Source organism: Thunnus albacares, chromosome 20 (assembly GCF_914725855.1).
Source record: "Thunnus albacares chromosome 20, fThuAlb1.1, whole genome shotgun sequence".
Taxonomy (NCBI): domain Eukaryota; kingdom Metazoa; phylum Chordata; class Actinopteri; order Scombriformes; family Scombridae; genus Thunnus; species Thunnus albacares.
In genome coordinates, this window is record NC_058125.1 from 25341362 (window position 1) to 25354417 (window position 13056).

Below are 13056 nucleotides of genomic sequence, written 5' to 3' on the forward strand. Positions count from 1 at the left end.
TTTGTGTTTTTGTGTTTTATCAAAAATACTCCTTTTTGTCTCAGCCGGCTGGACGGCGTGTCGGTGTCTGTGTTTGATTGACAGCAGCTGGCAGGCTTCAAAGTGATATCTGCAGATATGTTTACATGCTGTTTAATGTGCTGCAGCTGAGCAGCTAATTAGCTATCTAGCCTGCCAACTGATATTAGTGATGCGCTTTTTCCCGGTGAATGTTCTTTTGGTGACTCGTTCAACAAGCTAAGCTGCAGGAAAAGATGTGTGTTCATGTCTGTAAGTTAGATGAGAAGGAAACTTAAGCAGGAAAGCTAATGGTTGTTGTTGTTCAGAGTCTGTAGCTCTTGTGTTGTGTAGCAGGATGCAATCAGGCTCAGTGTGACCATCTGCTCTGACTATGATAGAACGAAACATTATCGCTTTATGCAAAGATTTGATTTGCTGTTTGGAAATAAGGACTCCAGCTATGTTTCTAATTAATTCTTTAAATGCTGCTTAATGTTAAATGAATGGGGTTGAAATAACTATTACCAAGATGTATTATTTACACAAATTATGTAAAGTCTCATACTAGCTTTAATCTCTAACATGTCCTCTGTTTTCTTCTTTAGCTCTCTGCAGTTTGTTTTCACTGTGAGAGCTGTCCGTGGTGCTGAAACTCTATCACGGAAAAGCACTCACAATCCCTCCTATTCTACATACTTCTATTTCAGCCGGCTCAGAGGACAAAACACCCATTAGTCCTGCCATGTATTCTGTCAACAACCTAACAATCTCTCTGATCAAACATGACTTTCACTGGGAAATTTTGTGAGCCTCATCAGGAGCTGCAGAGACAGCGATCCAGGCCCAGCAGCACAGAGGAGATCTAAACAGGTGAGTGGTGTCACTCTCCATCATCCATCCCATTAGTCAGGCCTGCAACAAAGCAAGATGGAAGTGGCAGGCTTGTAAACCTTGCTCAGGAGCACTGCTGCAGATATCCTGTGTGAGAAATCTCAGCAGCAGTGAGGCTGAAACTCTCCGCCTGCGTCAGACTATTAGAGGTGATCAATGGGAGGATTAGGAGATAAAACGCCGCGGTTTGATTCCTGTTGTAGTAAAAGCTGTAGTAAAACTTCAGCAGTCTGTTACCAGGGTCTCACAAAGTCTTATATGCACTGTTTTAATGCTGGTTCCAGTATATAAAAGCTTTGTGATCAACACAGTTTGATGTCGAACTAGAAGGAGCCACATTATCTGGAAAAATATGTGCAACTTACTTCAGTTGAAATATTTCAATTGCACAGAAAGGGCTTACGTTTTATGCCACATCCACATCATACTGAATAAGTGCTGCTAAGTATTGAGAAGATAGACAATTGAATTTATCAGGAATTCAAAACTGCAACAATTAATTGACTAGTCAATCGACAGAAAATTAAATGCCAGTCAGTTTTGATTATATCAATCGTTTTGAGTCATTTTTTAAGAAAAAATATCCAAATTCTCTGATTCCAGCTTCTCATATGTGAATATTTTCTGGTTTCTTTAGTCCTCGATGATAGTAAACTAATATCAATGGGTTATGGAGTGTTGATCAGGACAAAAAAAGACATTTGAGCACGTTGAGTAATAAACAACAGATTAATCAATTATGAAAATAACTGTAAGTTGCAGCCTTACAGTTTTTAAACCTAATCTTAACCTGAAGATTCAAAAATAAAAAGTCAGGGATCTACAACATAACACATCACAACATCACATGAGGAGTAAGAAGTTGTGAGGAAACATATTTCCAACTTGTTCCTAAGATGTTAAAAACTAAAACAAACTAAAATATAACAACACATAAAACAAATAAACTTAAGAGAAAAGCGACACCATAAAAATCTCAAACAACAAACTCTGAAACCGATATCCACATCATATACAACACTAAAATACACACTAACAAACATGTTTGCAACTTAAGTTAGCGGAGCTTCATTAGCGCCATTTTTCAATAAAAACAAGTCGACACAACAAGATTTGGAGCTAGAAAGGAACAGCACAAGCAGAGACAGACACAGTAAGCTGCAGACGACAGGCTCTTAGTGCATTTTCGGCAAATGGCACAGTAAACAACTTGTTTTACCCTGCAGTGAGGGTACGGCACTATTGTAACGTGAGGGTGCTCCCTCATGTTATTTGAAGGGGAAAAGACTTCAACACTTACTGCTGTCACTCACTGTGCTTCTGGCTGATCTTATTTCCATGATCGTCAACATGTGAACCCGCAGCAGCTATGTGCTAAAATATAGTCGCTAACATCTAGCGTTATACTGACTGACTTGTGTTACAATCCACATCATCTTCTCACACCACAGAGGGGGCTGCTAGTATGTATCTTAGTTCTGTTGATTACGATATAGTTACACATTGGCGAGATAACAAGTGATTGTTATTCACCAAATGGGCTCATCAGGCGACTCAGCTGTCGCTTATTAGCTGAAGACGCATCTGCACGCTACTCACAGAAATGTTTTCATCAGCGGTAACTTAACACAGCTCCAATATGGCTGAAAGCAATCAGGAAACAGTACAATAATATCTAATATCTGAAAGCAGAAACATCTATCAGCGTCCTGTAATTACCACTTGTGGCAGCAGAGGCTGCTGTTGCAGCTGCTCAGCAGATGTTACGTAGTTTTGCTTTTAAGTGTTAATTAATATTTACATTAATACTTGAGGGGAAAAGAGTCTGAATTAGGCAAAAGGTCTGTGATGTTTCTGCTTAGTGCTGAAACTACTAGTTGATTAACCAATTAGTTAATGAGCAGAAAAAACTATTTTTATGATCAATTAATTCCAAACATATTCTCCTTCCAGCTTCTCAAATGTGAGGATTTTCTCAGTTTGATATTATTCTTAATTGGATATCTTTGGTTTCTGGTCTGCTGATCAGACAAAACAAGGCGTTGGAAGAAATCACGTCGGCTTCTGGGAACTTTTGATCTTTTTTCACTCAGCAATTATTGGAAAAGCTGAAAAAGTAATTACCAGATTAGGCGATAATTAAAATAATCAGTGCAGCCACACAGATACTGTGTCTCTCTACTTGAAACACGTGAGTATATCTGTCTTTTCTCAAGGCTCTTTTGATATTTCCTGCTTTATAAAATTATCTACTAAACGAGAAGAATTGATTGCGGATCAGATTTTAAATGATGATGCTCGATAAAAGTTCAGCAAAACAGTGAACGGCTCTTTTGTCTGTGTTGCATCGAGCCATTGACATGTCACAGTGGAGTGTGTGTTTGTGTGTGTGTGTGTGTGTATGTGTGCATCTAATATTCTGATGCAAGGATGTGGGGATGTTTATGTTCTTATTCATTCACCTTAAGGCGACAAAAATCCACCTGAATCACAACAGCTGGGAATTACTTGGTGAAGACGCAGGAGAAAGAGTCTGTTTGTTTCCTTCAAATAAAACAGTTTTTTATGCAATCAGAGGCAATTATTCTTCAGGCTTCTTACACACACACACACACACACACACACACACAAAGAAGCTCTCTCAGAGTGCAGACACTATTAGCAATCAGAGGCATATCTGCAGCAGCCTCACTTAAGACACTCAGGGCCTTTCAAAATGGGAATGATTATGTTCTGAACAAGTCGCTCTGCAGAAACAGAAAATCACTGCAGAGAAGAAAACCAAAAGAGAACAAAAAAAAAACATCTCATGCTGGCAAATACTCACAACTTAAGACCACAACAGTCCTTTCATCTTCTCAGATCAGTGCGAGTGTCGGGGAGTTGTCCCTAACAGGAAGGTTTGAGGTGTAGATCAGAGGAGAAAGCTTTTAGAGGTTGTTCAATCGCTGTAAATGGCATGAATCCAATTTATAGCCGAAGCTTGTGCAGCCTGCCAACGGTACATAATTTATTCTGTGAGCTTCCCTTTCAGTCAAAACATCACAAATCTGTTGTATCACAAATGATGCAATCTCTTTATTTGCAGATTAGCATCATCACACCGCTGCACGAAACCTCTGCTCAGCTGATTTTAAAAAAAAAAGGACCAAACACCGAACCCGAGGTGACAGAGCCTTCTTCCTCGCCACCCCACCCTCTGGAGCTTTCTCTTTACTGACATTTAACACTCTGCGACCCTCCTCAATTTTCACTGATGCTGACTGACACTTTTAAATGTCTTTTTTGTCTTTTTTGCCAATTCATTTATCTATGTAAAGCGACTCTGAGTGCACTGTACGAATAAAATGCACTGTTTTATCACTTCCTCTATCAAATCCCATCTCTGTGCTTTGACTGTAACCTAGTTTTCTCTCTCTTTATGAAGGGCAAAGACCCACAGACAACTCTACAGTTCTGTACATCTGCTCTTATTTACATCCCTCCAAGGCCGCCGCCCCTCTCTCCCCCTGGGTTTACCTGCTCCTCCAGCTCCCTGCCTGTGTCCTCCAGCACCTGGACCTGGTGGTTTAGCAATAGCCCGAAGAGAGGGCAGGTCCACTGGGTTTTTTTCAGACACACACCAACGTCCTGTTTCCTTGTCTGTTTTGTGTCCATATAATTAGAATGTGCCGCTGTATGCGCAGCAAGGAGCCCACTGAGAAATGTGAAATGGATAACCTGGGGCCTGGGAAACCAGCCAGCACTGCCAGTAAAATCACCCCCTCCACCACCACCACCACCACCATCATCACCACTGACACCAAGCCCTGCCTTTACTGGGCTGTGATGTCATCCCCGCCTCTCCCTCTGTCTCTCTCTCTCTCTCTCTCTCTCTCTCTCTCTTTCTCCTTGTTGTTTCTAATCTTTTTCTCCTTCGCAGTTCTCAGCTCCATCAGGCTACTTCTCTGCCTCCATTTTCTTGTCCTCACATCCTCACAACTTCATTAAGATCGTCAATAAGCCGATTAAAACAGACCAGAGTCGTAAAGAACACAACATATCTGTGCAAAAAAGACGCTCCAGCAAACAAAATATGGCCAAATGAAACCTGGAAGATGTAGCTCTGTGCAGCCAGAATACATATAATATGCAAAAACATACAAATGGAAAAACAACAATTCATAGAAAATATGAATCACCAGAAATGTACCATAAAACTAAAGAAAATCCTAGAAAGCCACCTGATCACCCATGACTGCATGTCTATTGATCGCTCTGTTTATACGGTTTCATGTTGCATTTAACCCCTTAAACGCCACTGTGCCATCAGTAGCTACAGTCATGCTGTGCAGCCAAATATGATTTAAACCCTCAGAATTTCTCCTTATAGAAGTGGAGATCATATCCATAAATACCAAATATGCCAGGCTGAATTTGGGGGGAAATGTGTGTAAAATGATGCACAAGACATCTAGAATATTTCCATTTGAACATGGAGCAGCGCAGCCACGAAAACACGATGTTTGGGTTTGAAGATTTCAGTCAGTTTAAACCTAATAAAGCTTCAATGAAGAGCTGGAACAAGATGATATTTAGGATGGTGTCAGACGGGAATAAGAGGATTTTTTCCAGTTTTAAAACTACTTTGATTATCACATTAACAAGCTTGTCTACTTCTGTTTGTACCATCTGAGAAATATCACTGAGATTCGATGTGGAACACGTCTTACATACACGCCCTCGTTCCCTCGCGGCTGCACTACTGCGATGATCTTTTAACGGGTGTAAAACCAGAAAACACTCAACAGGCTCCAACTAATTCAGAATGCAGCTGCTTGACTTTAACCAGAGCCAGGAGTATCACTACACCGACTACTTATTTGTTTTAGGATTGATCTGAAGAGTTTATTGATTACTTTTAAAGCTCTTCATGGCCAGACTCCAGATTACTCTCTACTTACCAACCTGTGTTCACCTGAGGACATCAGACAAGAACTTGCTGGTTATTGTTATATTTCTTGTGATTGACATCTTTTAAATTCATTTTATGCATGTTTTATGATTTTCTGCCATGTCTTTTAATCTTGTATCTTTGTTTTTATTGATTGGTTTGGCTAAAACTATACTATACAAATAAACTTTCTTATTATTATTACTTTAAGGGGAAGAAAGGGGAAAACAATTTGTGGTTCAAAGGTTTAAACGTTTAAAAGTCTGGTGTTTTTTGACTTAGGAGATGGAGCAGCAGCACAGAGGAGATCTAAACAAGTGAGTGGTGTCACTCTCCATCATTCACTCCATTAATCAGGCCTGCAACAGGGCAAGATGGAAGCGACAGGCTCGTAAACCTTGCTCAGGGGCACTGCTGCAGATATCCTGCATCAGAAAAATCCCGGCAGCAGCGAGGCTGAAACTCTCCGCCTGCGTCAGACTATCAGAGGTGATCAATGGGAGGATTAGGAGATAAAACACCGTGATTGTTTGATTCCTGTTGTAGTAAAACTTTAGCAGTCTGTTACCAGGGTCTCACACAGTCGTATATGCACTGTTTTAATGATGGTTCTAGTTGATAAAAGCTTTGTGATCAACATGATTTGATGTCGAACTAGAAAGAGCCACATTATCTGGAAAAATATGTGCCACTTACTTCAGTTGAAATATTTCAATTGCACAGAAAAGTCTTACGTTTTATGCCAAATCCACATTATACTGAATAAGTGCTGCTTTTAAAAGTACTGAGAAGGAAGACAACAACTGAGCTTTATTGTCATTCAAGACCCCACAACGAGGAGCGCACAGCAGAACTAAGTTGTGTTTCTGCTGCCTCAGTGTGCAAAACATTTAATATAAATAAGACATACTAGGACAGTAAACACACGTCTATAGACATGCACAGTGTTTGTATCCAGTATAGTAGTATTGAGAGCTGCAACAATAGCAGCAGATTAGCATCCTTGGAAGATCCACATGTAGTTAGCAACAATAGCTAATCCTGGGGGACTATTTTCTGTGTTTATGTTAATTCACACTGACTAGCCTTTGAAATTATTTACGCAAATGTTGAAGTTTATTTGGAAAGCTTTAGGAGGCTCATAATATTTGCCCCGATATACTTCATTTGAGCAGAGTCCCTGTTTGGTGAGAGAAAAGTTAGCATGAACCACAGTCGGAGTGGATACGATTACGACAGCCTGAAAAATACCAATATTTTCCCTTGAAATGATCCCCGTTATCCTGTTCGTTCCACTTTGACTCCACACAAGAGCACCGATCAGTGTGATTTCAGCACCTCGGTCAGCTCCATAACAACTTACAACAGCACCAAAAACTATATAAACACCCACACACTCACTCCAAACTACACATGAATTCAAACAGACAACAGTTTGATGAAGGATTTTTACCTCTAAAAGATCCAACTGGGATCCAAACATTGTCTATTTAAAATAAATCTGTGGTTTTGTGTTGGTTTAAACATTTCTAACAGGAACAGAAAAGACAGAAAAATCTGTGTCTTCTGGAGCAAAAGGAGAATCATGGTAAGCTTTGTTTCCTCATTTGGTTTCATCTGGTACAAACCAACTGCTGCAGAGACTAAAACGCTGGGATGGAGAAGAGGATTTATGCAATTCAATTAATTTGATTTGAAAAGGGCAGGAGGGCATTATGAAACCAAGGTAGTCGTTGCAGGAAAGGCAGCAGAGACCTAGCGAGCGTATTTGGAGGATATCGAGTGGAAGACAAGAGCATCATGTACATTTGGCTTGTGTTTTATGGCACAGTGTGCGCCGCATGGCAATCTCAGAAACAATCTATTCCCAAAAAAAGCAAGCCAGTATCCTCGCTGCGATGTCAGTATCACTCTTGAAAACGCTTTGGCACTGTTTGAGAAAAATCCTTTTTTTTTTTCTATCCACTGCTGGAAGAAAGAGATGGAAAAAAGCCACATACTGCTGCACCTTTTGGTTGCCATAGAAACCACCTGAATGACAGGCCAGTAGATGCTTACGCTGCATAATAACACTGTTTTTTTTTTTTTTGGTTTTTTTTTTTACATGAAGATTCCAGCGTTTTCTGATTTTTTTTTCACCATGATGTGAGAAACAATGAAGCAGTCTGCCTCTTCCGCTCATTGTCTCTCATAATCCTCTTCTTTTTTTTTCCAGCACTAATTGGATAAATCCAGCTACATCCTCCTGCTGCTCCAATTAGAGGAAGCCTCCGCTCCTCTACTCCCACAATTCTTCATTCACTTTTAAACCTCCCTCCTGCTTTTCACTTTTTATACGTGCTGCACCTTTAAACTGCTCAGCTGACCCTCTGACCTGAGCAGCAGGAAGGGGGGGAGGGGAGGGGAGCGGAGGGGGGACGATTACTGGAGCTGTACGTCTTTGAACTTTAAAAATTGGCAAATTATAGCTACATTTGCGCCATTATTTCTCTCTTCCTCCTGTTTGATCCCAGACCTACACACACACACACACACGCACACACACACACACACACACACACACACACACACACACACACACACACACACACGTAAGGACACGCAGAGCTTGCAGATTACATCACTTCTATATGGTGTAACCATGTATACCGGTCGGCCATTATAATTATGAATATATAGAATAAAAATGTGTCGGCGTTTATTGAGACAACTGGTGTCGGGACTTCCAACAACAGCGCATTATTCAGTGATGGTTGCAGCGGAATGTCGTCTCACCTGAGCTGAAATGGGAGCTGAAGGCAGAGCCGGGGCTGAAAACGGCTGAAGACATCACCATCAGGAGCACCAACATCTTCATTAACCGGCGTCGTGAGAACCGAAAGAGAGAAACTGCTCGGAGGTTTCAACGAACTAGGCAACACTATTTCTTGCACACAGCTTCATTTCTCCTTTCCGAACCGGCCCCTGGTGATTTCCCAACGCGCCCGTCCATTCCTCCTCACACCGGCGTGATTAAGACAGATGCTGACAGAGAGACGCGCACTCCTCCTCTGGTATAAAGTCACCGCAGGCCGAGGTTATCTTTTTTATATTTTCCACCTATAGTTTAAGATTGACTGCAGAGGAGAAGGGTGACGAGAAGGGAGGCGACAAAGTCCGGTTTAATAGCAGTCAAGTTGATCCACAAATTATTTTTTCCCCCCCTTTTCTGGTTGCAGCGAACAGCTCCGTGCGACACCTGGACGCAGTCACATCATCCACAAGCTGTGACCGACCGAGATCAGACACGTGACACCTCTGCAAATAAATAAAAACATTTAAAAAATAAATTAAAAAAAAAAAAAACCCACAAAATCAATCGCTCCGTTTTCTGTCAGAGCCGCTGGGAGCTGTCCGAGGTGCTGACAGTAAGAGCGCCATCTTGCTCGGTAATGCGCCCAAATAGAATTTATGGAGCTTTTTTTGTGCACTCTTGTCTGCAAGGGGGAGGGAGGGAGGGGGGTTTAGAGGCTGTGGATAGGCTACTGAGCTGCTTGAACATGTTCAGCTGACTGAAATATTCAACACAGAGCTTGGTAGGGCTGAAAACATGAGGAGAAGAATCGATTTTTTTGCGGTTAACAAGATAATTATTCTGTTTTTTGTTGGGTTTTTTTATTTTATTTTAAAGCTTGTGCATCATCACCTGCAAAGCCACAGTTTCTGTCATGATGTTTACTATTTGTGCAGCTGACTCTTCTTCTGTTTCAACTTCCTCAGTTAGATAAGAAGAGATATTGAAAAGAAAAATCTCTTAAAAATCCATAAACAGGCTGTGATGTAACGGCGGGGAAAGGCACACAGCGGGACTTGGCTCGCCCCGCTCTAATCCTACTGTTCATACATGTTGGATGAGGCCCCTTCCCCCACCCGACAACATTCATCCTCTCCCAATCCCCTCCCTCCTCCTCCTCCTCCTCCTCCTCGTCCTCTTCTCCTGCCTCCCTCTCCTCATCCTCTCTTCCCCATCAGATTGGATTCCTGGCAGCAGAGGAAGTCAACTTTTCCTCGTGTATCTTACATGCTCACTATGATTGTAATTCTTCATCCATGCAGAGTCACAGAAATGTCACAAACTGACCACAGAAGCACAAATCCATCCTTTTTTTTATTTGCCAGATTCTTATGGTGCAGAATGCTGTTTGTTGCATGGATGAATAGTTACAGTATATATATATATGTATCATTTATAATTAATACACATTATATAGTCTCAGTGATTTTCTGCACTCTGTGTGAACATGTCGCTCTGGCATCTTATGGAGGCTGACAAGGAAACATACAGAGAAAGTATTCAAAAATTCTCTCTTTTATTTATGCATTTTCACTCCTGTTTGGCCACTAAACCAGCTGACTGTAGGTGTTTTCTAACTAATAACCAATAAATAGCATTTAGAAGTGTTCTCAACAACACAACTGATAGTGAGGCTGTCATGATTTCCCAATAAATACAACTTTTTTTAATTTAAAGATCCCCTCCAGACATGTTTGACGACATAAAAACACTCAGATTTGAATAATCATTTGTGCCTGGTCTGGTTTCCATAAAATTTTACCTTTTAAACAACATCTCCTCCTTCTCCCTCACTAAAAAAAAAAAAAAAAAACCAAGAATCTCTGAATATGTAAATATTTTTCATTTCAAAACTTAAACTGCTGGACACAAGTCGTCTTCTTGTTCACTTCTCAGTGTTTGTGCACTGGAGGCTTCAGGTTTCTACATCATACTTGTTTAAACCGCATCTTTGACCAGGACTGTACGGTGGCCCTGAAGCGCAAAACACAACCGCAAAAGCAGAAAACACAACAACATTAAATTCTATCAGAAAAGGTAGGTACCTGCTATCGACAAAGCTTGTTGCTGATTGGACGGACACACTGTCTGTCTTTTTAACAGGAAGGAGGCACTGTCCTATCTATCTATCTATATATATATGAAAGCATGTGGATTTTCGTCTTGTTTTTTTTTTTACTTCACACAAAAAACAGAAAAACAAAGTAATACATTGATTGTTTATCCTGTTATGAATCAAGTTGAACACAGCTTTGGGTGGAGACTACAGCGCTTCCTTCCTGTTAAAAAGACAGACTGTCTGTCCAATCAGCGATGATCCTTGTCAATGGGAGAGCGTCCAATCAGCAACAAGCTTTGTCGATAGCAGGTACCTACCTTTTCCAGTAGAAGTTAATGTTGTTGTGTTTTCTGCTTTTGCGGTTGTGTTTTGTTATTTGTCGTTGTGATTTGCACTTCAGGGCCACCGTATGACTGGCTCCAAACTAAAATCACGCTCATATGTCCACGTGTTAAACTTAGATTTAATAAGGTGAGCTCAGACAAACTTTCCTCCTTGAGGAGATCAGTGAAGAGAACAACATCCAGCTGAAGTAACAAGAAGAAAAAGTGGAGAGAGACTTGAAGTAGAAGCATCAACACCTGAATGTAAAACATACTTTTGCTTTTCATGAAAAGTCTTATTATCAGAAAACAAATACTAAAGTATGAAAACTGCACTCATGAGGCAGGCAAACATGGATTTATAAATGGATTGCACTCATATAGCGTCTTTCTAGTCTTCCGACCACTCAAAGCACTTCTACATTACAAACCCCATTCTCTCATTCATGCACTGATGGCAGAGGCTGCTGTGCAAAGTGCCGACCTGCACATCAGGGGGATCTAATCATTCACACACCAATGAGCAACTTGGGGTTTAATATCTTGCCCAAGGACACTTCAACATGTGGACTGAAGGAGCCAAGGATCAAACCTCCAATTAGTGGACGAGCTGCTCTGCCTCCTGAGCCGCAGCAGCCCTGAATAATTACTGAAGCATTCATGCACTGTGGATGATTTAGACAAAGACAATGTTAACTGCTCCTTATGCTGTTCTATGAAAATCTTGATCCACAAAGTACAAAGGTACATTTCCTGTCATCAGAATAGAAGTAGCATGAAATGGAAATGTCCAAGTAAAGTACAAGTACCTCTGAGTTAGCTAGTAAATGTACTTTGTTACTTTCCACAGTGCAGTAGTCTTCAAAACACGTCTGAACGCTGATCTGAACTGAAGTTTCGAAGTGGTTGTATAAAGACATCAATTGGTGAGGTTATCACGGACTCTCAGAAGTGGTTTTATTAAGTGTGGAGGTGGGCGCGGTCGGTGTTTAGCTGCAGGACAGAGAGGTGTGGAGATGGCATGCTGGAGCTCAGATGGCTGCACACACACGAGACAGACAGACAGACAGGCCGGCTGTCAGGATTTGGTTTGGCGAAGGACGGAACTATTATTCGGGGGAGCCTGGGGGACTCCAAGGACCAAACCGCATGCGCAAGAAGAAGCCGGGCGACCGCAGGCGCATGGTGGCTTTATGTTTATTGTTTATGTGGAAACGTGTGCAAGCAGCCGAAAATAAAAGGAGTTCTCTGTGACCCACCTGTCATATCGACGTGCTACATTAAGACATTTAAATTTTGTCTGGAATGGTTTTGGCTGGAGGTCCAGATAGAGAACCGGTCTTGAACAAATCTGGGTCTGAGTGTTTGTTGGGCTAAACCAGTTATCTTGTTCCTTTTTAGAGATCTAACAGTTCTTTTCTGAGCTGCTTCCTGACGTGACGAAACCTAAAGTACCTCCATTCCTTCATCAGAGCTTCGAGTCCAGTCCGGTGAGCTCGTCATGAGTTCTGGTCCCAATCACATCCGTCCTGCTCTTCACCTGAAGGCTCAACTTCAGGTTGAGGTGTCTGCAATCACAGAAAAATAAAACATTGTCAACATGATGAGTGACTGTAGACTCTATTGAGACATATGAGGGCCTCACAGGGTTCCCATGAATCTATCACCTCTTATCCAGTGAGAGTAGAGACGACAGATTCCTGATAAGTATCCTGATACACTAAAAAAGTAAAAGTATTCATGCAGATTGATTTCAGATGCATATAAATTGAATTGAGTTTTCATTATGGATGCATTAATGTGAACATCACTTTAATGTTGCAGCTGGTGGGGGGGGTGGGTGATAACGTTTTATCTTAAACTGTAATAACACATAATAATTTTGCTCATATTTTGTAATATTAATACTCATTCATATCATAATAAATGTAGTGAAGTAGATGTACTTAGTTGCTTCCACCACTGCCTGTAGAGAATCCAGAGAAATCCGATGAGAGGGTTGATGTACGACTTGTCA

At 41.1% G+C, this 13056-nt stretch overlaps 1 protein-coding gene across 1 annotated transcript in view; it reads right to left on the minus strand.

The window, feature by feature from the left end:
- Window positions 1-9118, minus strand: part of aatkb (apoptosis-associated tyrosine kinase b) — a 65811-nt gene extending 56693 nt beyond the window's left edge. The window contains exon 1 of the mRNA XM_044337387.1: window positions 8600-9118. Within this exon, the coding sequence (XP_044193322.1) occupies window positions 8600-8681 (82 nt within the window). The 5' untranslated portion in view covers window positions 8682-9118. The remainder of the gene's footprint in view (window positions 1-8599) is intronic.
- Window positions 9119-13056: the final 3938 nt, after the last annotated feature.